Raw genomic sequence first — 23,746 nt, 5'->3', positions numbered from 1 at the left:
CGCGCCAAATTCATTTCAGAGCAGCCTGTTGGGAGAATGAATAATGCAGAACCCTCACAAAATTTTCAGCACAACACCAGGTTCCTGCACAGCCATGTCTACTTCACCCAACCTCTGTTTGATGGATTGTCCAATATATTACAGTGAGCCCCATGTGATGCTGGGTTTAGAAGATATGAAGGAACATTTATCTGTGGTGCCTCTGGCATCAACTTACTTAACCCGTCTCATCCTTTTATCTTTACCAAAGATGATATAGCAGTGTATTTGATTGCCTTTATACAGGTGCAAAACGGAGCAGCTAAAATTAGATCGCAAGTCTGACAGTAAACAATATGGAAAACATGATGAATTGGAAGTGGTACGTATCTCTGAGGTCGTAGAGTAAGGCAATACAAGAATTCTGAAAGGGAATTTACCACACATAAAGCCTAAGACAGAGATAGCACAGGAATAGACAGAGTGATGGATGTTTACCGGCGTGAAAGTCCACTCCGACAGCAAACAAAGTGCCAGTGATGGGCATCAATGTCTCTGTATGATCTGTTGGGTCCAGAGAGATTCCACGCATGCCCTCATGCACAGAGTACATTAAAAAGGCACTCAGGCCTAATGTGAAAGAGACACAGAAACAAATCAAGTCTCCAGTGGATTATAACTGACGCTATAACATCATAATGAAAAATCCCATTATTTCAAAACATACATATGCTTTAAAATCGTATCTGTTAAAGGAACAAATGGTCAGCGTTAACTTAACACAGCAAAGCATGCTCATATTTGTCATGTTCAATCACTGTGACCATGTGTATACCTTCACAAGAAAGGCGGTCAGCGCGCAGGTTGTATCCCACAGTGCACGCACAGCTGCGAGTGTTCTCCGACGTAGGCAGACAAAGCTGAGAACAGCCTCCATTGTTCAACTGACAGGCGTTCCTCCCTGTAAGATGCAAAACAACACCCACAAAATTCAACGCTTCAATGGACATTTCCCAAACTGGTGCCTTCAGTTTTTATAATAATGCCTGAATGACTGAAGAGAAACACGTAGGAAGCATGTACCCTGCTGTGCTCCCAAGGAGATCACTCCTTTGCTGTCTCCGACAGTAATGAGACAGAGCAGAATATGAATAGAGAAGCTAACTGCTGCTTGAAACGTTTAGGGGCTGAATAGATATACATCAGAGCTGCTTAATGGTCATTCTTTATTCAAGTGGACAGTTTAGTGGGATCCACGGCAACGTTGTTAATGGACCTGCCATTACCCTGAATTATTTGCCTAATAACTCAGAAAATGGAAAAGTGATTCACCGATAAATCTGCAGTGCACTCTTACATATTGAAAAAGAAAGGGAGGATTTGTTATCAAACTTACTGTAATAGTCCAACCATAAACTATAAACGTTACTTGTTATAATCTATGCAGGAATAAATCAACATCAAATTAAAACCCTTGAAAAACCAGCCAGCCGTTATTTTTCATTTACATCTAATTTCAGGCGCCACTTTAATTTAAATTTAATACATACACTTCAAGCTAACTCCTTTTCATAAGCATACAGGATTTCATTTTTTTTTTTTTTTACTACACATCTTTGTCAGCTCACCTTTCTGGCCCTCTCGCTCGTACACTTTCATGTGAACCACACCGCTGGTCTTATTGCGCAGCGCCACAAGGCCGCGGCCATCTCGCTTTGCAACCGTGCCTAGCTGCGCCAGATCATCATCTGCCCACCACAGCTTGCCACCTGTTAAAGCATATGAATCTTTTATTGGCCATGGATACAAGCTATTGTCATGCATGTATGCTCACTCCATGACTACGGCACCCATGGGTCTGCTCCAGCTCATTAGTAAATTATAACTACACTAGATAGGATGAGGCATTGTGCATGTCCCCGGCTCTAGGAAAGTCAATGAAGCAGTGTTTAGAGCAGCCTGGCACAATGCCTTGGTCTGAGAAGAGGTCTCTCCATTCACAGAGCCATCAGAGTGCGACCAATGTCAGAACATCACTGTAGATAGCAGTCTGTATGTTGTTCCTACTCAGGCACAGTGTTCAACAAAGGGCCACAGAGGTTGTTCTTGGCTTGGAGCCTGAACTGTGCCTGTGTGCTGCAGAGAAGCATGCGGTGCTGACACACCAGGTGACCGGGGATATTAGAATAAAGGCTACAGAGTACAAATTCTCAGCAGTCTGGAAAAAAGGTGACCTTGATCATAGATACTTTAGAGAATTGAAAAAAAAAAAAATATCTGTGAAATATAATCTGGGATTCAGTGAATGTACAGTATATTAGAGCATGTCTCCTCGTCACTAGTGAAATAGACATGCACATGTACTTTAAACACAACTGAAACTGTGAATAAAGAAATGTTGTCATGGGTTGATTGCAAAAAAAAAATGCAGGTTAGTCTGTTTGAATTATCTCTTTCTGTGGTGGAGGATGAAGTAATTGGCACAGTGAGAACCAAAATAACCTCAAGACCTGTGAGGATAAAGGAGGTCCAGTTCGAAGCGGAAGCCATTGCAGTGAGAAAGTGACTCAACTCTGAATGAGCATTCATGCAGGAAGTAAAAGAAGAATTATGCCATGTATTTTGGTGGCAGGGCTTTTTAATAGAAGTGAGCCGCTAAACATATGTAAGGAGAAAACTGAGCAAAGGGACAGATCTGAAATGCTGCAGAAAAGTGTTCAGGATATTGGGATCGATGAACACAGAGATGAAAATAAATAATGAGTGTGAACCACAAAAGGCTTCAAACTGGTTACTTATACAATAGTTTAAGCAGTTATTAGGACTAGCGCTATGTTCATGTGGATAATGTTCACTCATCGGGTAGATGTCTAAAATGATTACAGCTCAGTTTCTGTATTTCAAATATTGCACATCTATAAATTCAGGAACTTATTTTAAATTCAAAATGTATCCCTAGTTAACAGAATTGATGGTGGTGATAAAAAAAACCTGTTTGAGATGATAAAAAGCAGAAACCTTGGGCAAAACCGAACTCAAAGACAAAGCCATCCTCAACAGGGTGACATCAGATAATATGCTAATAAATCATCTATAAATGTGTGATATCAACAGGAGCGATCGTCTAAAAAGGAAATTCATTCTAGTTTTAACCTGAAGTCTATTGCCTTGAAGTAATCGTTCGTTTATTGGTGGAGACTTGAATAGAAAACCTGTGGTAATTGGAGTCCTAGAGCACAGATGTGTTGGTTTAGATTTGATCTAAGTGGCATCTAGCTGTGATTTAATAATTGTGGGGAATTAACTGAAAATTGTGACATACAAATAGCCTCTAAAATGTTTAAGCTTCCAAACATCATGACTGGGTCGCTAGCACTGGCAGTCTGACGTTTGTTGGCATCCAGAGTGGCGTCTGGTTTACAACACAGCTCATCAAGAACAATTTCCGCTTTAGGCATTTGATCTGATTAGAGATGTTGGGAAGTCACATGATCTGAAACCAGCCTCATCAATAACGAACAATAAAAATAAAAAAGCTTTAAACCCTTCGGTCGGCTTGCTCCTTGACGTCCTCCTAATGGATTTCTTTTAAGGAAGAAAATGTGCATTAATCAAACAACAAAAGTATTTACTATATGTTACCCCAATTAAGGCTGGAGCTTTGAAAATGGTTCTGGTGATCATTGTAGGACATTTGAAAATCTAGTGCACGGAAGAATTTCTCCTGGTACAGTATGTTGTTGACGACTGCCTTGATTTTGTCGTTCCATGGACATAAGAATCCTTTACAGCCAAAGTGTAAACTTGTTTTGTTATGACCTGTGTCTCATCGCTTTCTGCTAGGCAGCTGACCAGTAAACGAACATTTGTATTGCAGGTGAATACCATCAGATAGTGTTTTTTACAGCTCTGCAGATGAAACAGCTTTATAAGGGCATAAACTGATAACATGGCGTGATGGTTAACCTTGGTAAATCTCTTCAATTAAGGCGCCCTCGCTGGGAGAGAGATGGCAAAGATACGGGCCAAAGATCTTAGATCTCAATCTTGTTCAATCTTCACAGCGTGTCAGCTCAGGACACCCAGGCGCTGCGCTCCAAATAGCTAATCGATTGCACTGATTCTGAAAATCAGAGGGTTAGGAAGGAGCTGTTTGTTCCATAGCAGTTCAATACCTTTGATTAACCTTGAATGAGCTAAGCCGTAACTATAGAATCCTAATAGCTTTATTTTTATCACTTCAAGCAGGTAATTAACAAATGACAGATCAATATGTTGGAAAGCAACAGTGTACATTACAATGAGTCCCTGCTGTTTTGTGTCATATTTCAAGGATTTGAAAAAGAAAAAAAAAAACACAGCAACAACAACAAACCCCTTCCCTTAACAACCGAACTGTTCACCTTCACATATACCTGTGTGTATGAATGAAAGGATCAGCAGTCTTAAACATGAAAAGCAAATCCCAGTGGGGCTTTCACACTGGCAGTTTAACCTGAAAAAGAACACTGTTTGCATGGAAAACTGCTAATGTGAAAGATGTCGTGTGAACCAGTAAGAGCAGTGCGGTACCGAACTCGAGACGAACTCAGAACTGGGCCATGATTCTATTGAATAAAAACACAATTCATACTCGTTCTGCGCTCGTTTAGGAAGTGAAGTAACTACACATGTTTTAGTAGATGATGATAATGATTATGATGATGATGATATTAGTTTCCAAAACACACATGTACCATGAGGATCATGGAAACATTGTGGGACACAGAAGAGGTGAGATGCCTTCCTGCACATAACTGCACAAAAAAATAATATTGTGAGTCACGCTGTGTTCATTGTGCATGTTTGTGATGATGCAAGTTGAATGCAAATGCACTGACATTCGATATAATTATGTGATTGTGAAACCAGACCAACGCTGTAGGGGGGTGTAGGGAACAATCTCACTGAGATTCAGACCTCAGCAAATATACCCAGTGGGAAAACCACCTAAGGTTCTTTGATGCTTTCTTTAAAGTTCATATTATCCTCTAATGTTATTACTATGTGTGTGATAGGTGATTTCTAGCATTTAGAAGCTGTTTAAAGATTTTTAACATTGTGCCGAAAACAGACAACCTAACAGGGGTTTATGTCAGAGTTGCTGCATGGTGAAACAAAAGTTTTGAAACTGCTCTTCTCCAAACACTACCCACTCAGACACCCACACACAAGACTGCATGATCATCTTTCCACCCTCAGGCTTACCTAGACTGGGACAATGAGATAAATTCACACACTGACACACAGATACACAAACATAAAAAAAAAAAAGGTTTTAGTTGTGCACTTATGAACTAAAAGCCCTTGTAGAGAACAAATAATCACCCCATTTTTCAACAAGAACCATCTGTCTCGAACACTTTGAGCAGAAAAAAATGAAAGCTTACAGAAGTGCTTCTAAAAGAATTCTGTATAACTTCATAGCTACAATGAATCTAAAACTAGAATGGTTTCATATGAAACAGTTTAAAAATAAATAAATAAATAAAAAAAAGAAAGAAAGAAAAAGAAGGGGAAAAAAATTGCTAAAACAATGCTATCCTCTTCATGTCACAGCAAATTACATGACCTTAACTGTGGAAAGAAACCATTTGAGGCTTGATTTAACAAATCTGCTACGCAAATCTGTTCCCCTACACAAACAGCAAACATAAGTATTTTGTGAACAGACCCAGACAGCATTGCAAAAAGTCAGAGAAAGCTTTTTCTTACTGTGACAAAGATGGAATAATTGTGATGGATAGCGACCAGTTAAAGCTTCGTTTTGCCATTATGCTGTACCCTGCTACTTCTTTAAACTTACGACATTAGTCTTTCAGGTGGCATTTCATTTTGTTTCACTTTTTATAATAACTTACAGCCTCGGTCGGAAACAGCTTCGACGGGCAGGGTGGTTTTTAGCACTGTGAAAACAAAAGATTTCAAATAACAGTAGTGCACCTGCTAAAGCATCCTACGTTAGTAGTCTATTAGGAACAAATCATAGCGTAGGCAATGTGCTGTGCTGGCAAGACCCGACTGCGCTTTTGGCTTTGTTATGCTGGACCCGTATTCACCAAGCCTTTGACAATTACTCATAAGAATGGTGCAAGAAATGCTCTTATGTTGGAAATTACTCACAGCTCAGCGTAGGGCCTAGAAGTTCCGTTCTACATTACAAAACTACTTAGCCTCAGTTTTAAGAATAAGTAGGGTCAGCATTTATGAATCTGCCTACTAAGCGTATCTGTATGGACAATTTCTACGTGTATCACTGCAACAATCATACTAATATGTGCATTAATAGTATTGTATGTGTTAATATTTATAATGGGTGTTAATACTGTTTGTATGAGTTACTATTATTAATGTGTGTAAATATTAACAGGTGCTAATATTAATGTCAGTTCATATTATTAAAATGCTTAAATATACTTTTCTTGTCTGCTGAAGTTGTTTATAGAGGCAATTATGTGTTAAAGTAATTGGTTTAAAGTGTAAAAATTTCCCTCAGATGAATAAACCGCGTTAATATTCTAACATGAAATTAAAAGGAAAAAAGTTAGAAAGAGAGAAAATTATTGTACTTAATTACACTTCTTATCTGTAAAAAATATTCCCATTCACATACACTTGTTCAGCTCAGTTTTTTCCCTTTTCCGTCGATTACTACAATGACCCCTGGCAAGCCAGCATAGATGTAGGCGTATTGTTCATTATTTCCTCCTGAGTGGTAGGGAAATAAATTTGCAAATGATTTGAGTTGTTCTAAGTGCTTATAGTGTTTGATTGATCTCTGATTATTACCACTCTCTACATACCGCCCTCTTTAGATTTATAGCTATAAAATTTTGATACTCTCATCATAATTGACTGCTGCCAACACGGACACTATCTCTCTCTCTCTCTCTCTCTCTCTCTCTCTCTCTCTCTCTCTCTCTCTCTCTCTCTCTCTCTCTCTCTCTCTCTTTACCTAATCCGAGTTATGGCATATGGAAATAATTGTAATTTCAGTCTTACACCCAGTCTAATGCAAATGCTGTGATTAAAAAGCAGATGATCTACAGCAGTTGGGATCTAGCCAAACAAACAGTCTTCATTATCCCGATCCACCTGGACAGAAATCAGTCACATCACCCCAATTTCTCACCCCAATTTTAATTATTATTTTTTTTTTATTTGAAGTAAGACTTTTATGTAGGCTTCAGTCTGAGACCTACGTTTACTCCCCCACTTGATGAGCTACTGTATATTGCTTCTAGTGGAGCAGCTAAATAAGAAAAAAGTAAATTTCATCAGAGATTTTATTTCGCCTCCAAAACCCAGAATTACACATTTTTTGATAATGTTTCAGCCACTGAGGGTTTGCTCACTAGCTGATAATAAATATCTCAGATTCTCATCACATGGTACCATGGAAACACAAATATTCAGCTATGTGCTGTGTTTTTGTCTGGAAAGAATGAACGGTCATAGCAGTGCTGCATGCTCCAGGAACACTGCTTCACAGTGGTAAATAGTAGAAATGTTGTCAATAGAATTGACTACATTTACAGCATTTGGCAGACACCCTTATCCAGAGCGACTTACATTATCTAAATTTTTTGTACAACTGAGCGTTAAGGGCCTTGCTCAGGGGCCCAACAGCGGCAGCTTCGTGGACCTGGGACCGAACTCACAACCTGCCGATTGGTAGCCCAACACCTTAACCACTAGGCTACCATACGCCCCTTGCCCCATGCCTAGATCAACAATATAAGGCCACAAAAGAACCAGTACTACTAAAATTAGGAAGCGGTGCACTTGAAAAGGGAAAACATATGATTTGTATAATTAAATGTATATAAGAAACTCAGATGTATATAGTATAGTATAAGAATAAACTAGTGTCTGTGTGATGAATGTCAGTGCTGAGCCTCTTACCCATGACTGCCAGAGCTGTGGCTTTGGTTAAATTCTTCTTCGTAGTTTCAATCACCTCGAATCCACTGCCATCCAGATTACACCTGTTGACCGTTCCATTAGCTGAGCTAATCCAGTACAACTTGCTCGCAGGAAAGTCTACTGAGAGACCTAAGGCAGGTTTTAGAAGGTTAGAATTAGAATTTGTATGACTTTATAGATTTTCAGACAACTCTGTAATACAGCAATACACGAATTGATGTGTATGAATGTGTGTGTGCTGTGTGTACTACAGTATGTGAGTGTATGGGACAGACAACTTGATAGAAAAGACTATTCTGATTCAGCAGAGGGCAGAGAGTGTAAATATCAGTTTTGACAAGTGAATTAGTTTGAAGTGGGTAAGACAGGTCAGAGAAATTGAAACACAGTCATGTGTTTAGACTTACCTACTGGATCTCTCTGGTTCTGGTGAAGAACTTTCCTGTTACTCCCATCCATGTTTGCTAGATTTATCGTATTCCCATCTGTCCAATAAATCTTTCTACAGCGTACAATTAAAAAGACAACATGCTAGTCTAATTTTTTCTCATATAAACACTATACCTGTTACAGATACTGAAGTTCTGCGATACTAAATTTCATTATTCCACATTTGGCCATGGAACAGTTAGCTTCTTCTATATTTTTTGTCAAGCAAGTGCAGAAATCCATTAAACATCTTTTACGGTATATGATAAATGGACTAAGATACTTTTCGGACTGCATACCCTTTGGCTGGATGCACGGCCAGACACTTTGGTTTATCAATCCCATGGATGACTGAAGTTTTAAGTGCTCCATCCAGTCGAGCAACATTGATCTGGGTCTCTTCATTTTCAGAGCTCAGCCAGTACATATTCCTTGAAAGCCAGTCCACTGCTAGGCCACGGCAGTTCTGAATATCTGCAAAAGCCGGAATAAAACACAATAAAAGTGTCAACTATAGCATAATCAGTTGTGGACAAATAAATAGACTGAATGGCTGGGAAAAGTGGCTTTCCTGTTCAGGTTGTTTTTATTTATTTGTAGCTGATCAGCATACAGCTGATTCAACAACCAAAATGTCAAGTATGTATGCTAGGTTGAAATGTATGTTGCCTTATAATGCAGGAGTGATGTGTTGTGTAGATTAGGTGAACTCTGAGAAACAGATTACATGTATGAGCCATTTTCTGGTCTTTCTTTCTGAAATTTCCACCAATAGTTTATTTAAACATATATTAATACACTTTTTGCATTTTTTCCCTAGATATTTTTCCTCTTTGCTATTGTGCAAGTAACTCTCTTTTTTCTTTTTGTCTATCAACATAAATACCTTCTTTTATGCCACAGAAATCCAAAATGTCTATAGCCAAAATAATAATAATAATAATAATAATAATAATAATAATAATAATAATAATAATTTAAATATAGTCTACATGTTCTTGCTGTTCTTTCTGCTTGTTCTATATAATTTATTATTATTTTTAACATTCATTTTACTAAACAGATTTGCAAAAATAAGAGACAGTTTTTTCAGACTCAGAAGTGTATAAAAAGCACCAACAAAACCAAGGAAAATATATAAAATGCCTGTTATTAGGAGATGTATACTCATTTATTTCTTTTAGCCTGTATTACCTTGACTGGCTATACATTACAATGCAGTAGCTACCGCATTTGAGTCATTTAGGTTTCTGGGAAACTAAAACATGACACTGGGCAGCAGACTGCATTTTCCAGCTGCCCAGAGAGCTAATGGATATATGATTTGTCCACCCTGAAACGGATAGCAAGCTGCATTAGCGCTAATAGCACTAATCGTCCATATTCATAAGTACAGTGTTTTTATTATACCTTTTTTCTTTGCTGCACATATTATAATTAATCACATTTATTCTTTTGAAATGAAGTTTGAAGAAAGAAAGAATTAACATGGTACATATCTACATATTTATAAAGGAAAAGTGTGAAACCTGAAATAAATAAATAAATAAATCAGGACAATTTTCCTCAGCACACTTCATTTTTTTTTTTTTTTTTTTGCAGTTTTATTTGTTACATCTTACCCTGAGCTTGAAAAAAAAGGAAATTTAAAATTAGGTTTGAAAAGTTAAAGGACGATTTCATTTATATCTCAAAGACTGTCTATAGACGACCATATTTACAAAAAAACAAGGGTTAATAAATAAGAAATGTCACTAGACTATTAGATTCTTATCACTTTAAATCTGCCATCAAGCAGTAAAATAAAAACGCCCTATGTCATTTTTTGTCCCGTTAGAAATACTACCTTACCTCCGGAGATGACCGTTTCAAGGCTTGTTCCATTGATGAAGGCCCGTTTTATAGTTTGAGTCTTCACATCCGCCCAATAAATCCGTTCCTCTAGAGCATCGTAATCCACGATCGTGACATCATCAATGTCAGGGACAGTTAAAGCAGTCATGATGTTCATGTAGGGATTATCGATGTCCACGCCTCGGATCTCAGAACGTCTCACGTATAGCAAGAACCTCTTCAATGCTTCAATGCAAATCAGACAGCAACAACACCATACAAAGATACACAGACAGATGAATGCTAATCTGAAGAACTGAAAGGCTTCATGGAGATTTCAGAAGATTCATATATGAACAAAACCACAGGAGCTAGATTTTAATTTGAATCTAAGTCTAAATACTCAACATTGAAATCCTGTAAAATCAGCAGCTTGCTGAGGTGAACATGCCACAGTTTCTCTCGCTGCCTCGCACTAAGACACAGCATCTGCGAGCGAATAATAAGAGAAAGGTACATGAACCCAAGCAGAGTAGAGAGGTGTTAACTCACCCACGCAGGAATGCTTGTTGGGTGAGATCTTCATGAGGTGTGGGCACGCGCATGAGGCAGTACGGTTATAATCGATGAGGCAAAGATGCGAGCAGGGACCTCTTCCGCTGTTCTCCTCGCAAGGGTTTGAGGCTGGAAAACCAGCAGTGACATGAAATCAGGGCAACCAAAAAAAAAAAAAACACCAAAGAGAGAAATCAATAGCAAGTATAATAGCTTCTGGTTCAAGAATGGTTCATCTTTTAAGCTATATGAGCTAACCTTTGCTGACATCAGTTGAACAAACTGATCAAAACAAAAGTTGTGCTAGTGCACACACACACACACACACACACACACACACACACACACACACACACACACACACACACACACACACACACACACACACACACACACACACACACACAGGCAGACTATCCAAACACACTGTAAAGCAACTCTAGTGAAAATGACTTTTCTTGATTAAATGTTATGGCCTTTGAGGTAACAGCCTAACTGCTTACATTTAAAGGAAATGGCTACAGTCACTGCTATAAAGCAGAAAGAAAAAGACACACCAGAAAAAAGAGAAGAACAGGGGGGAAAAAACAGACAAACAAAACTTTTCAACTGAACAGTGAACAGGATCTGGCTCAAAACCTACATGGTTTCTTTGGCATATAAATAGAAGAGCATACTGTTTTATGGCCTATGCACATTGTTATTCATCCAAACCACTTCTGTGAACCACACGTTACATAGCAGTAGCACAGTGCATTAAACAGACCACACACACACACACACACACACACACACACACACACACACACACACACACACACACACACACACACACACACACACACACACACACATATATACACATATACACACACACACACACACACACACACACACACACACACACACACACACACACACACACACACACACACACACACATCTAGCTGTTTCTGAAACACCTCTAGCATATCAGTTTCATGAGTGGCCCATTTCTGGGGTACTTCATCAGGGACTATTGCTGACCAGGCAGATCACATGATAATGGCTAAGAGGTCACTGGAGAATAGTCAATTAGCTCACTACGCCTTTTCACTTTTCACAAAGCTGTCTTTGTCAGCACTATTCCAAGAACACCAAGGGAACAGCTAAAATGGACACAAATGCATGCACAGAACATCCGGATGTTAAAAGAGGAGAGCTCTCCTGGCAATATCACCTGTAACATTTGTACAAGGTAACTGCAGTGGCACATCAGAACTCACCCTACAAGCAAGCTTACCTAAGAAAGCATGTATTATAGGAGTTTTTTTTTCTTTTCTTTTAAGATTCTGGACACGTCCTACAAACCTTTTGTAATTTATATCTGAGCTAGGAGAGGTTTTGACCTAGCCGCTTTTCTGTGGAAACGGTCTGCTAATTGGATTTACTCTGACATGATATGATTCTTCAGATTTTTATTTTAGAAATGGCACAGTGTTTACAGTGAGGCATGCCATTAGATATTAGTTACCTGTAAGTATATGGCAATAGTGCATTTCACACATTTTTAAGGCACTATACAGATAAATAATTCCAGAAATTTTAACCCTACGATGAACCCGAAGCTACATTACAACACAGTTTGCTCGCATTCGTAAAAATAATTGCTCCAGCAAGATTTCTGTAAACGGGCCTATTATATTTCCCCCCCGATTTTTAATACATGCATTTGGCATATTTTTGTAATTATTTACCGTAAGCATGAATAAGCAACTAAATCATAGTCTAGCGACCCAGTAAATTAATTATACATTCGGTAGGTCTTCTGGGGAAATCATACTGTTTTGAACGAAAAAAATCTGTCTAAACAGAAGCAGTGTACTTGAACTGAACACTAGACAGGCAACTCTTGTATATTTTGCCCTGTTTTTCATGGTAAGCAGGCCAAAGATGTGATCCGTGAAACATTTAATCAGCTGACAAATAACAATTTAAGCCAAACGTGGCAGAAAAAACAAAACAAAAACAATAGCAGTATTTTCATGCTCGTCTGCACACCGATGATTTGCCACTGAGTTTAGAGATTTACGTCCACGAACCACAAACTCCATTCAGAAATGGGATTTGGGAAAAGGAGTAGAAATGCTTTAAACAATGACAAGCATGCAGAATGATTTAGCTGTTATGGAAGATATTCACCGGAAACCCTCTATTTAACCTCGTGTTGCTTTCGGCTCTTCTACCACACGTAACATATTTACAGCCTGTTGATGCCTGAGGTCTAGCCCCATTAACCCACTGAGCATTTTCTCCCATTACACTCCTCTAGCGTCCAGAGGTTCCCTCTCTCCCCTGCCAACACAGTAACACCGAACACAAACCCAATTTCCGTGGCCTGTTAGCTGCGATCTTGGACGGCAGTGATAGTCAGCCTTTCCCGGCGGGCTCTTTAAGATTGGATTAGCTATACTTATTGGCTTCCTTGGCAACGTAGCACAATTTGTCGGCACTTATCAGAGTAAAACAGTCACTCGACTGCACTGGCACAAGATCTGAACTGAGCATGTGCTTTTTGGCAGCATTTTCTGCTGTTTTGGGTGGCTAGAAGTGATGCAAATGAGATTACTTCAGCGAAGCAGACTTTTATAGAAAGCTGTTTACCTGGAATGTTTTAATATTAGCAAACTACAGCTACCAATAAAGAGTCCAGTATATTTTTTGTCACCATTACAATGGTACTGCATAGTGAAGTGTAAAAGAATTAATGCTTACCATTTAAGTGACCAAGAGATAAAACTCTAACAGTAAAAATTAATTGCTTTTTGTTTTTATAGGTAAACCTCTTTTTTTTCTTGTATTTAGCAGTTATAGGAGCCTAATTAACAAAGGTTTTCCTAGTACGTGTGGAATTAGGCAACAGCTCATTAGGGATAGCTTATATTTACATTATATTGCTGTTATATTCATTGTGCTGTGTTTTTATTCTGAAAGGGATAAAAGTCACAAAGGGCACTGTGTGCATTGTGAAGATAAATTGAAGCTGTCCATACCAGCCAGGAAGAGGAGAGAATACAAAAAAGCTGCTTGACAAACCACCGAGACACAATTAAAATAAATTTAGGCAGAGTAGGGGAACACATCTAGAGGCCACATTAGGCTGGCTTGTTCTCTGCATGACCACTTTTTTTTCAATTATGCACCACCCTCATGGCAGGCACTTTCTGATGGGCAAGAGAAATGAACGAACAGCAGGAACCCGCTCAAATGAATTTTCATACCATAGAGTGGCCACTGGATTCATTCATCCTGTACTTCCCTCTCACACAACCTGAGCCATTATTCCCACTATATCTTGCCATGCTGCGTGTTAACAGACTTAATGGTATTTGCAAAAGCTTGTCTGATTAATGAAATGATCAATTACCCATTCAATTAAAACAGCTTTGATTCCTATCGATTCGTTGAGATCGGGATTAATCGGGATTAATTCATTGTGACTGATTTATTTGTTTGATTGTTTAGATTAATTCATTAATTGTTCTGTTTGCTTTTTTGATCATTTAAATTAGATTCATTAATCATGATTCATTTATTGATTCATTGATTGATTCAATGGTTTATTGATTCTTTGTTTACTCTGTTTGCTGGATTGTTTTGCTGACATCTTTGATATAGTACGGGCTTTTGTTTAGTGTAATCTTGTACAGAACAAGCACTGTATTCTGTAGAGCCTACTATTTATTTATTTATTTATTTATTTATTTATTTATCAATTATATCTTTAACAGCGTAGGTAAACTTTTAAAGAAAATGCTTAGATTTGATTCATATAAATCTTAAGCCAGGCTTCTATAATTCATTTAAAAATCTGGGATATTTTGCTATAGTCCGTCTGCAAACAATTAAAGGATTATCTTGTTTACAACTAAAATATTACGCTGCAAATTTGACTCCAAGGTCTCACTGTACCATGGTGCTTTAAAAAAAGCTTGTTTTCCTAAGAAAGTTTACAGAAGAGCAGATCATAATGTAACCTTCATAATCCTAATGTAACCTTCAAGCGTCTGATGACTGAGGCTATACAGTAAATGTGGACAAAACATATCGAATCTAATCATATCATAATCTAAATCATATCGTATCTCATGACTATAGCATCCAAATGTAAGATAGCTTCATATTTATCATGAACATGCTGTTACTGCCTATATTTGAATGACCTGAGCATCAGACAAACATACTGCATTACATCATTCATAGTGTATTAGCATAAAACATTAATACTTACTCTGTGGCTGTCTGCTGGGATGGTAAATCTGTAGGTCAAATGGCTGCGCACTAGTCTTCTGTATGACTGTGACATTATGTCCTGTCCATTTATTCGCCTTGGCCAGAGTATTAGTCCGCCAGTCAGTCCAGTACACACTTCCTCCAAACACAGACACTGCGAAGGGGTGTGAGAGATACTCGTGGCCCCGGAGGATCTCAATGACCTCTGTGCCATCGTATAAGGCTGAGTAAATAGCATCTGAGCTGTTGAAAAGACAAGGAAAAACCTTGTGAGGGCTTCTCACACCCACAGCAGTTTGGACCTGCCACTGTTGACAAGGTGTGATACAACTGATAGATGTCCTGAGGGACTTCAACTACAAGCACTCACACTTTGTCAGACTAGTGACTGCAGGGGAAAGACAGATGAAAGTTACACTATATAGTCATTTTTCCTATATTCTTGTTGGTAAAGTATATATATATATATATATATATATATATATATATATATATATATATATATATATATATATATATATATATATATATGTGTGTGTGTGTGTTGGTGTCTGTGTGTGCGTGTGTGTGTGTGTGTGTGTGTGTGTGTGTGTGTGTTGGTGTCTATGTGTGAGATAGAGAGAGAGAGAGAGAGAGATAGAGAGAGAGAGAGAGAGAGAGAGAGAGAGAGAGAGAGAGAGAGAGAGAGAGAGTTTGTGTATGACTGGATGATGTTGTGTCATATTGATTTTGTCTATTAGCAGCAGCTATATTGTCATTTCCATTCTTAAGAAAAATAAACATTAATGTTCTCTCATATATCCTCAAATCCTTTCCTACCGAGCATCTGTCCATATTATGCGCCTTTCCAGGTGATCCAGTGTTAGTCCGTTTGGCCAGGCCCCTATCTCCATGTCCTTGAAGACTACATGCCTCCCGTTTCCGCTCATCGATGCAGCCTCGATCCGCGGAAAGTTTGCATCCCAGTCGGTCCAGAAAACAATTCTGCAAAACAGCATAACCACAAAATTCATTATTCCACACAGTTGACAACTGCAGAGCAGAGATTTCTTAATACAGATAGCACGCACTGCAGGGTAACTTTCACAGCCAAATATTTCCACGACGCTCATCTAGTGATGAATTATATGAGCAATGTCCTATGAACTGCCATAAATAAGCCAACTTTCAAACAGAGATGAATGTACCAGCGATAAAGATGCAATAATAATCACTTAACATATATACCGCCTCATGGATCATAATAAATGGAAAAAACACACACACTAGTAAACACTCAAAAAGGCATTTTACATGATAACATTTAATATCAAGCTTCTTTGATTATGTGTCTAATTTAATCCTTTGCTTTCAGAACTTTCCTTCCTTTCCCCAAATATATCCAATATTTTAGTTTTTAACAAGCGGCAATCTGTTAGACTGAAAAATCTGTTAGACTTTATTATTTCAAAATATCACTTCAGCCTCCAGTGAGACCGTTTACAGCGTGTCACTCAGCTGAGTGCCAACACGAGCTGCAGCTTGCGAGCAGAGATACTATGTCTGGTTTTTTTTTTCAGTGTTGCCCATGGCACTTAATGCGAATTATTTTCCAATGTCTGAAATAGGCAACATAAGCCACCAGACTATGTTCAATTCATTTTTAGTGCCAACAAGCATACTCTAAGCACTAAATGCTACTGGGATCAGTCGGTGTCTATTTTAAGCTCATGTTGTCATACTTGAGGCTTCCTCCATCCCACATGGTGCCTTGAGAGATAGGGGCTGAGCATCAGACAAAACTCAAAAAAGTGCAAATAGATATAAAAAGGAAGCATAAACCTACAAAACACATTTTCCTTGACATGCTATTAATAATGTATGTCAGTATATCTCACAGGAATGCGCACTCATTAAAAAATGGGTTGATAATATTCTTTCATTTAAAAAAAAAATGCATATATTTTTGTAATGCAAGCTTGAATTTATTTTTCCTTTTACAATTTGTCCGAATAAATAAATAAATAAATAAATAAATAAATAAATAAATAAATAAATAAATAAATATTTATTTCCTTAGCTCATCTGAGTGGACTAATACTAACCCTTGGCCTGGGTCCATAGCAAGGGCACGAGGGTGTTCCATCCCCCCTGCAATCAGCGTAGTTCTCATTCCTCCATTCAGTTTCGCCACCTCAATCTGATCCAGGTTACTGTCAATCCAGTACAGGTTTCCTGCAATCCAATCCACTGCCAGTCCCTCAGGAGTGGCCAAACCATGCTGAACCACTATTTCAATCCCAGTAACACCTGCAAGAGCAATCATACCAACATCACTAGTACTAGAAAATAGGCCAGAGTGAGCGCAAAATTCATCGCATGAAAGCATTCCATCTTTTGTGCCTTCATTTCCCCAAAATGCTATCAGGAAAAAATAGCAAGCGCAGGAGGAGTGCAGTTCGATGTTACAGACGTTAAGAAGCTCTCTCTAGGTTTTCTATTGAACATTAAAGTCTTTCCCAGATTGTCTATAATCCAGCTGTTTGCAATTATCCGTGGCTGCCTAGAGCTTTATGAAATGCTAACAGTGGGTACACACTAGCTGTAACGGGGCTGTGGATACAGGCATCAGGTCATAGAGAGAAGCACACAGGCTTGTGAGATAAATGCTGTGGGGGCGTCCATTACTAAATGGCCACCCAGAGAACTAGCAGTATTCATCAATTCATCAGTAATTTTGCGGTCCCTTAACGACAGCCCCATTTCTGTCACAGCAGGCCTTCAAAACGTTCTTCGAAACATATCACAGATAGAGTTTGAAATGTCCAGATCCACACTGATTTTTTTCTGACCTAAACTGCAGCGAAAACATGGACATGATTTCTGCTGCAGTTTAGGTCAAACAAAAATCATTGTGATCTGGACATTTCAAACTCTATCTGTACGACTGAGCATGTACCTCCAGTGTCCGAGAGCTTTCCCCTGTAGATCTTGTCCTCCACCACATCAGTCCAGTAAAGCAGGCTGTGATTGAAGTGGAAGTCCAGAGCGATGGTATTCCTGAGCCCAGGCACTAGCAGACTGTAGTCGTGCTTGTGAAGGTCGATCCTTCTGATCTCATGTCGTATGGAAAAGATAATGAAGGCTTCAAAGGGATCTGACAGTGTGTAAAGAGACATGTTAAGGCGTTTCTTTAAATCACACGTAGACAATAATAAATAATAAAGGAATGTCATGGTTTTATGAAATAAGAGACTCTCTTCTGCATATTCTACGTAGCTCTAACTCAACCCATAGTATATCACACAGATGCTCATTGTCGTCCGCCAGCTAATGACCCAAATTTGATTGCCTGAGACAATCTAAAAGAGGTTGGCAGGCATGCTGCTGTAAAGACATTAGCTTCTCTCTGGAAACTCCCTGATTGTGTATCCTGCTGCCATAGGATTATTGCTCCTTTTATTGCTTTGCACAGTGAGCACATCCACTACATAAAGCTCTGAATGCCTGTAACTCTGATACGAATTCATTAACAACCATGATATCAAATGGGAATATTAGGTAAAATGTGTTACTTAGGTAGATTTATGCTAGGGGGTTGTGGTATTACTTGCATGGTGCAGAGTAAAAATAGCTTGCTGTCTAGCTGACTCAAGCAAGAATTACAAATTGTTATTTTGCCAAAGCTTTGTTTACATCATTTCTCTGCATTACAATTGCATATGCCTCCAAATGCACCCAATTTATGATACAGTAGACTTTAAATGAGGAATGTGTACAGACTGTGAAAGTACAGTACCAGTGCTATGGCAGCTCTCCTCATCCAAATTAAGCCTCCAGCCCGGGTAACAGGAGCATTTGACTGTGGTTTTGAACTGCTCACACCTCTGGCTGCACTTCAGGTGTCGGGTGCAGTAGTCCACCACTTCACAGGACTTATTGTCTGAAGCCAGGTAGAGACCAGTGGGACAGGAACAGACCACCCCTCTACTGGGAGCTACACTACACTGATGACTGCAGCCTCCATTTGCCTGCAAACATTTGTCTGAAAAAAACAAAAATGAGAAATCACTGTTTGGAGGAAAGTGCTTAACTGTATATAAGTGAGTGAGTGAGCAAGCAAGTGAGCGATTGAGTGGGTGAGCGAGTGAGTAAATTCATTCATTCATTCATGGGGGTATTTTATTCAATAGATGAAAGCAAACTATAATAATAGTGTATTAAATACTTTTCACTGCACCATTTCAATAATGCATGGCAAATTTCTTGATCACTTTACCTGATAAAGTGCCTACAAATTTTCCAGTTCCAGACTCATATGTACATCTTATAAATGAAGTTTCTCCATATTAATTGCTTCTTGATGGGTTGGCATGCGGCGTTATCAATGTAATCAAGTAGCTTTGCGTCCCAATGAGACTATTATTATGGCTGCAGTTTCCCACTTCACAGATAAATAGTCCTGAAGGGGAATTAAGTTCATAATAATTGGGCATTTTTCCATGGTTCAGGTCTGGTAATTGGCTGAAACCGAACGAACTATAATAAACTGGAAGTGAGGAAATATTAGTGAGTATTTAAGCATTGCTGGCCAGTTGCAAAGATTGCTGTAGAAATGGTCAAAAAAAGATAAAAGGGTTATCAAAATGAAAGAAAATCTGTTTACATTTTAATTATACTGAGCTAATGGACATTACTAGCTAAGTGTGACAGTAGAGCATTATGAAAAATCAGAAATGAGGCTCTTGCAGTATTACATTAAAGAAACTGGCTTTGTGCAGTGAACACAGCAAACAAAATGAACCCTGTCTGAGTAGAAGATATCTTTATTACTTATAGTGCTTCAAGCTAAGTGAAAAAAGACACTGAGGTACTGTATCTCTTTTCAGCCTTGTAGAAAAAAACATACACTTTCTCAAACGTCTCCTTTTTTCATCTCAAATGAAAAGCGCTTTTTTTTTCTTTTCTTTTTTGTCTTTGTCTAAAGAAAGGAAACCAAGACTTAAAAGCTGGGTAAAATGACATTGTTCCAAGGACTCATTGGTTTTAGTGATTAAAGATGATCCCCTCAGCACTGACAAGGATTTAATTTAGTCCACGGGGGCCTGAAATTCAAGAGGAGCAGAACCTTTATTCTTCCCCAAGGATACAGTAGAAAACAGGCAAGCTGTGCTAGCTCAAATCAACCAGCCCCTGAAGCTACTACTGTACTATATAATTGGCAATGAGATGGCTAAACCACGGTGGGTCTCTTCAACCTAGCAATGCACCTTGCTCTCGTGTAAGGCCAGTAGGCTCCCATGGGCTACTGGTGACAAAGAGCTTAAAAAAACCCCAAATGCTTATCATGTCCCACTCTAAAGGATTACACATCGCTAATTCCTCTGAGATTATTTCTACAGTGATGGCTACTGAAGCATACACATCATGAAAGGCAGTTTCATTTGGGTCACACAGAAAGGCCACATTCTGAACATGCTCAAGGATAGAATGTGATAAAGGAATGAAAGAAGACCTTTGGGATAGTGTGTGCTAACATGAATAGAGTAACTTCAGGGTCTGTTCAGCCATTATGTGGTAAACACAGTACACACTGATCAGCTTTCTATCTAGAATTAATTTCCGTATTTTCCGCACTATAAGGCGCACTTAAGAGCCTTAAATTTTCTCAAAAATATATTATAGTCCGGTGCGCCTTATGTGTGCACTGAGTTCCAAAAATCTGTAAAAATGTTGTGTGACTTTGGTAAGCGCTCCGCTTGATTAACTGTGGGACCGTTTCCCGCTGACACAGGGACGTAATACATACACTACGTACGCTGGCAGCGATAAACCAATCAGAGAACATTACGTAATACGTACGCTTACCTTCGCCACGCCTCCGGTAGGTATACTACCGGTATGTTGCAAAGCAACATTTGTTTCTTCCTAACCATTATGCGCTCCACACTCCAGTCCAGTAGGTGGCGGTAAATGCACCTTAAGTTGGTTTGCCATCCACCAATAAAAATCAGATGCTTACACGGTTGTAAATGGGAATAGAGCTGCTGTGAAAGTATTCAACATCAATGTATCTATGGTTCGGAAGTGGAGGAAGCAAGAAAATGTACTGCGCCAAGTTAAGAAGACACAGTAGATAAGGACTTTGATGGATTTGTGGGAGAAGATTGATTAAAAAATAATGTGTGTGTATTGTTAATTAGTAGAATAAAGTTCAACTAAACTCACTCTTGCTTCCGTTACCTTTTTTTTGTAGACCGTATTATAATACGGTGCGCCTTATGTATGGGTTAAGTACAGAAATAGACCCCATAATTGAGGGTGCACCTTATAATCCAGTGTGCCTTATAGTGCGGAAAATACGGTAATGCTGTTATGTCAGATACGATTTGAAAATCATCATGGTGAGCTGGTAAAACGTATAATGAATCTTTCATACCTTGGAACTTGGCTAAAGATTGTTCAAAATGACAGAAATATAGAGAAAGAATTGAGACAGAGATGCCATTCTTTTCACTGAGCTTTTTCATCTGTTATAGGTACTAAAATCAAAGAGATGACCGTCAAAGCTGACGCAAGCAAGCTTTGTTGTTGGAGAGTATTGTGAGGAATGACATGTACTATTACGTTCAGTTATATGACCCAACTATGCTGCTTTTTATTGATCTTGCTCAGACAAACACAAAAGCGGAAGGCTCACAGACACTTACCACAAAATGGGCCTTCGTCTGATTGGTCGGCGCAGTCGCTCTTCCCGTCGCAGATCTGATAAGGGTGCAGGCAGGTGGATGTGTCATTGGCACAGGGCTGCGTGGGAGGGTCACACATGGTCGAAGTGCATGACTCCTCATCTGAGCGATCCTCGCAGTCATTGTCACCATCACAAACCCAGCTCTTACTGATGCACTTCCCTAGAGGCGAAATCCAGAAATACATCAAGCTGTCCTACCTAATTGGATATTTTCAAGTAAGCATATTGATATTCCCAAAAGAGAAAAAACGGATGTGAAAGGGAAAGGTAGAATTTAAGGTTGGTGATAAAAAAAAAAGCCTGAATACAAAAGCTCTCTATAGTGACTAGTCCTAATTCATCTTGTTTTCACACTGATCACGGATCCAGCATGAAAAACAAAGAAGTCGATTTTAACATCTTCAGTCCGCACACAGAAAGCTGTATAATTAGATGAACCAATTCGGTTTCTCATCTGGTATCTTTGTTTGGTTAGTTGTTAAAGATGCTTGCCTTCATGATAATGGGGAAAAAAATGTTTTCCAGCTTAATGCACAGCTCTAACAAATTAATCTGTTACTGTTCCATTGGTGCAAGCATAGTGTAGGGCATTATCACACCAGCGATCCAAAGAGACAAGAACAAAACACTTAATGAGTTATGTTTTTTATCATGCTGTTCACTGTTTTTGAGGCAACAGTCATGAAGTGGAATATCAAACAGTCTCACTGCGATTAATTTCTTTTGAACATGATGTTCGGCAAAATGCCTTGATATGCATGCCAAGTTCCAGAGCTGATAGATAGATAGATCTGTAGATGTATAAATAGATAAAATTACATTTTATTTGATGTTTTTAGCCTTAGACTTTGCCTCTAGCTTTTTTTTATGTAGACTGTAGAGAGAATTGTGCTGCTCACAGCATGCAGAATGCCTCTTTGTTGTGTACTATATCAAAAGAGGTTATCTAAGGTACTGCACTGGTAAAAGGTCACAGAGTCGCTCTCTTTGCTTCTAACACTCACACTGACCTGAGTTTTTGCACGTGAACTTGGCTTGGGGGTCACACATCCTCTTGATGCCTTGACAATTGCTCTCGTCGCTGCTGTCCTCGCAATCTTTGTCTCCATCGCAGCGCCAACGCTCAGGGATACATGTGCCATCAGCACGGCAGTGGAACTCATCACTGTTGCATTCCACAGGGGGCAATACTGTGGAGATATCATACACAATACACCTTTATTCTATAATAATAATTCACAATCTTTACATGCTGGTGCAGTCCTTCTTTTCTTTTACTGTATTACTTGAAAGTTATAATCAACCAGGTTTTTAGTATTGTACTCTAGTATTGTAGAATGAACAAAATTAACCATTTTGAATTGTACACTGGATTTCCATAGAGCGGGCAAAATGGAAATCAACTCATTGTACATATTCATTCAGTATAAATAAATGAATTATTTCATCACCACAAATCTGTTACAAAATGAATCAGGACATTATTAGCTTTCAGTGTGAGATGTTTTTACCTCTTACAGAATTTAAATGACAGAATTTTAGAATGGGAATTTGGGGTATCTGAGAGATATATATTGCCTATGAATATATTGCACTACCACTGTGCACTGTGACATCACTAAGAAATCCACCATAAAAAGGCATATATATATAATTTTATTTATTTATTTATTTATTTATTTATTTATTTATTTATTTATTTAAAATGTATCCCATTAACACAGATGTCATTTGAGGATTTTTAAGCTTGTAATCCATAACTTATTTGCTTTCTGCACAGAAAATCAACAGGTGCTAAATACACCTTTGCTGAAGCATGTTTAAACATTTATCACGTTAATTACTAAACACCAGTTTGCACTCTGCAGCTTCTCAATTGTCTCATTCAAAGAGACAGGTGCTAATGTTAAACTAGACGGCATAGCAGTGGCAGGCTGATTTGCTTAAGGCTTCATCATGTGTCTGAGGCACTTCAGAGATCAG

General features: G+C 38.6%; 1 protein-coding gene across 9 annotated transcripts in view; it reads right to left on the bottom strand.

The window, feature by feature from the left end:
- lrp1bb (low density lipoprotein receptor-related protein 1Bb) overlaps window positions 1–23,746 on the bottom strand; it is a 260,096-nt gene that overhangs the window by 73,952 nt on the left and 162,398 nt on the right. For all 9 annotated transcript variants that reach the window (XR_007140906.1, XR_007140905.1, XR_007140904.1 and 6 more), the window contains exons 20-34: window positions 22,774–22,953; window positions 21,723–21,923; window positions 18,812–19,057; window positions 17,972–18,169; window positions 17,118–17,322; window positions 15,853–16,017; window positions 15,032–15,276; window positions 10,759–10,890; window positions 10,225–10,452; window positions 8,673–8,847; window positions 8,352–8,446; window positions 7,924–8,073; window positions 1,608–1,748; window positions 815–940; window positions 478–609 (exon numbers count right to left, since the gene is read on the bottom strand). Coding sequence is in view for 6 of the 9 variants with exons in the window: in XM_047815198.1 (XP_047671154.1) it covers window positions 478–609; window positions 815–940; window positions 1,608–1,748; window positions 7,924–8,073; window positions 8,352–8,446; window positions 8,673–8,847; window positions 10,225–10,452; window positions 10,759–10,890; window positions 15,032–15,276; window positions 15,853–16,017; window positions 17,118–17,322; window positions 17,972–18,169; window positions 18,812–19,057; window positions 21,723–21,923; window positions 22,774–22,953 (2,619 nt within the window). In the remaining 3 variants the exon portion in view is untranslated. The remainder of the gene's footprint in view (window positions 1–477; window positions 610–814; window positions 941–1,607; window positions 1,749–7,923; window positions 8,074–8,351; window positions 8,447–8,672; window positions 8,848–10,224; window positions 10,453–10,758; window positions 10,891–15,031; window positions 15,277–15,852; window positions 16,018–17,117; window positions 17,323–17,971; window positions 18,170–18,811; window positions 19,058–21,722; window positions 21,924–22,773; window positions 22,954–23,746) is intronic.

This window comes from Tachysurus fulvidraco, chromosome 6 (assembly GCF_022655615.1).
Source record: "Tachysurus fulvidraco isolate hzauxx_2018 chromosome 6, HZAU_PFXX_2.0, whole genome shotgun sequence".
Classification (NCBI taxonomy): Eukaryota; Metazoa; Chordata; class Actinopteri; order Siluriformes; family Bagridae; genus Tachysurus; species Tachysurus fulvidraco.
Note: the sequence above shows the minus strand (reverse complement) of the source record. Positions and strands in the feature narration are given on the sequence as shown.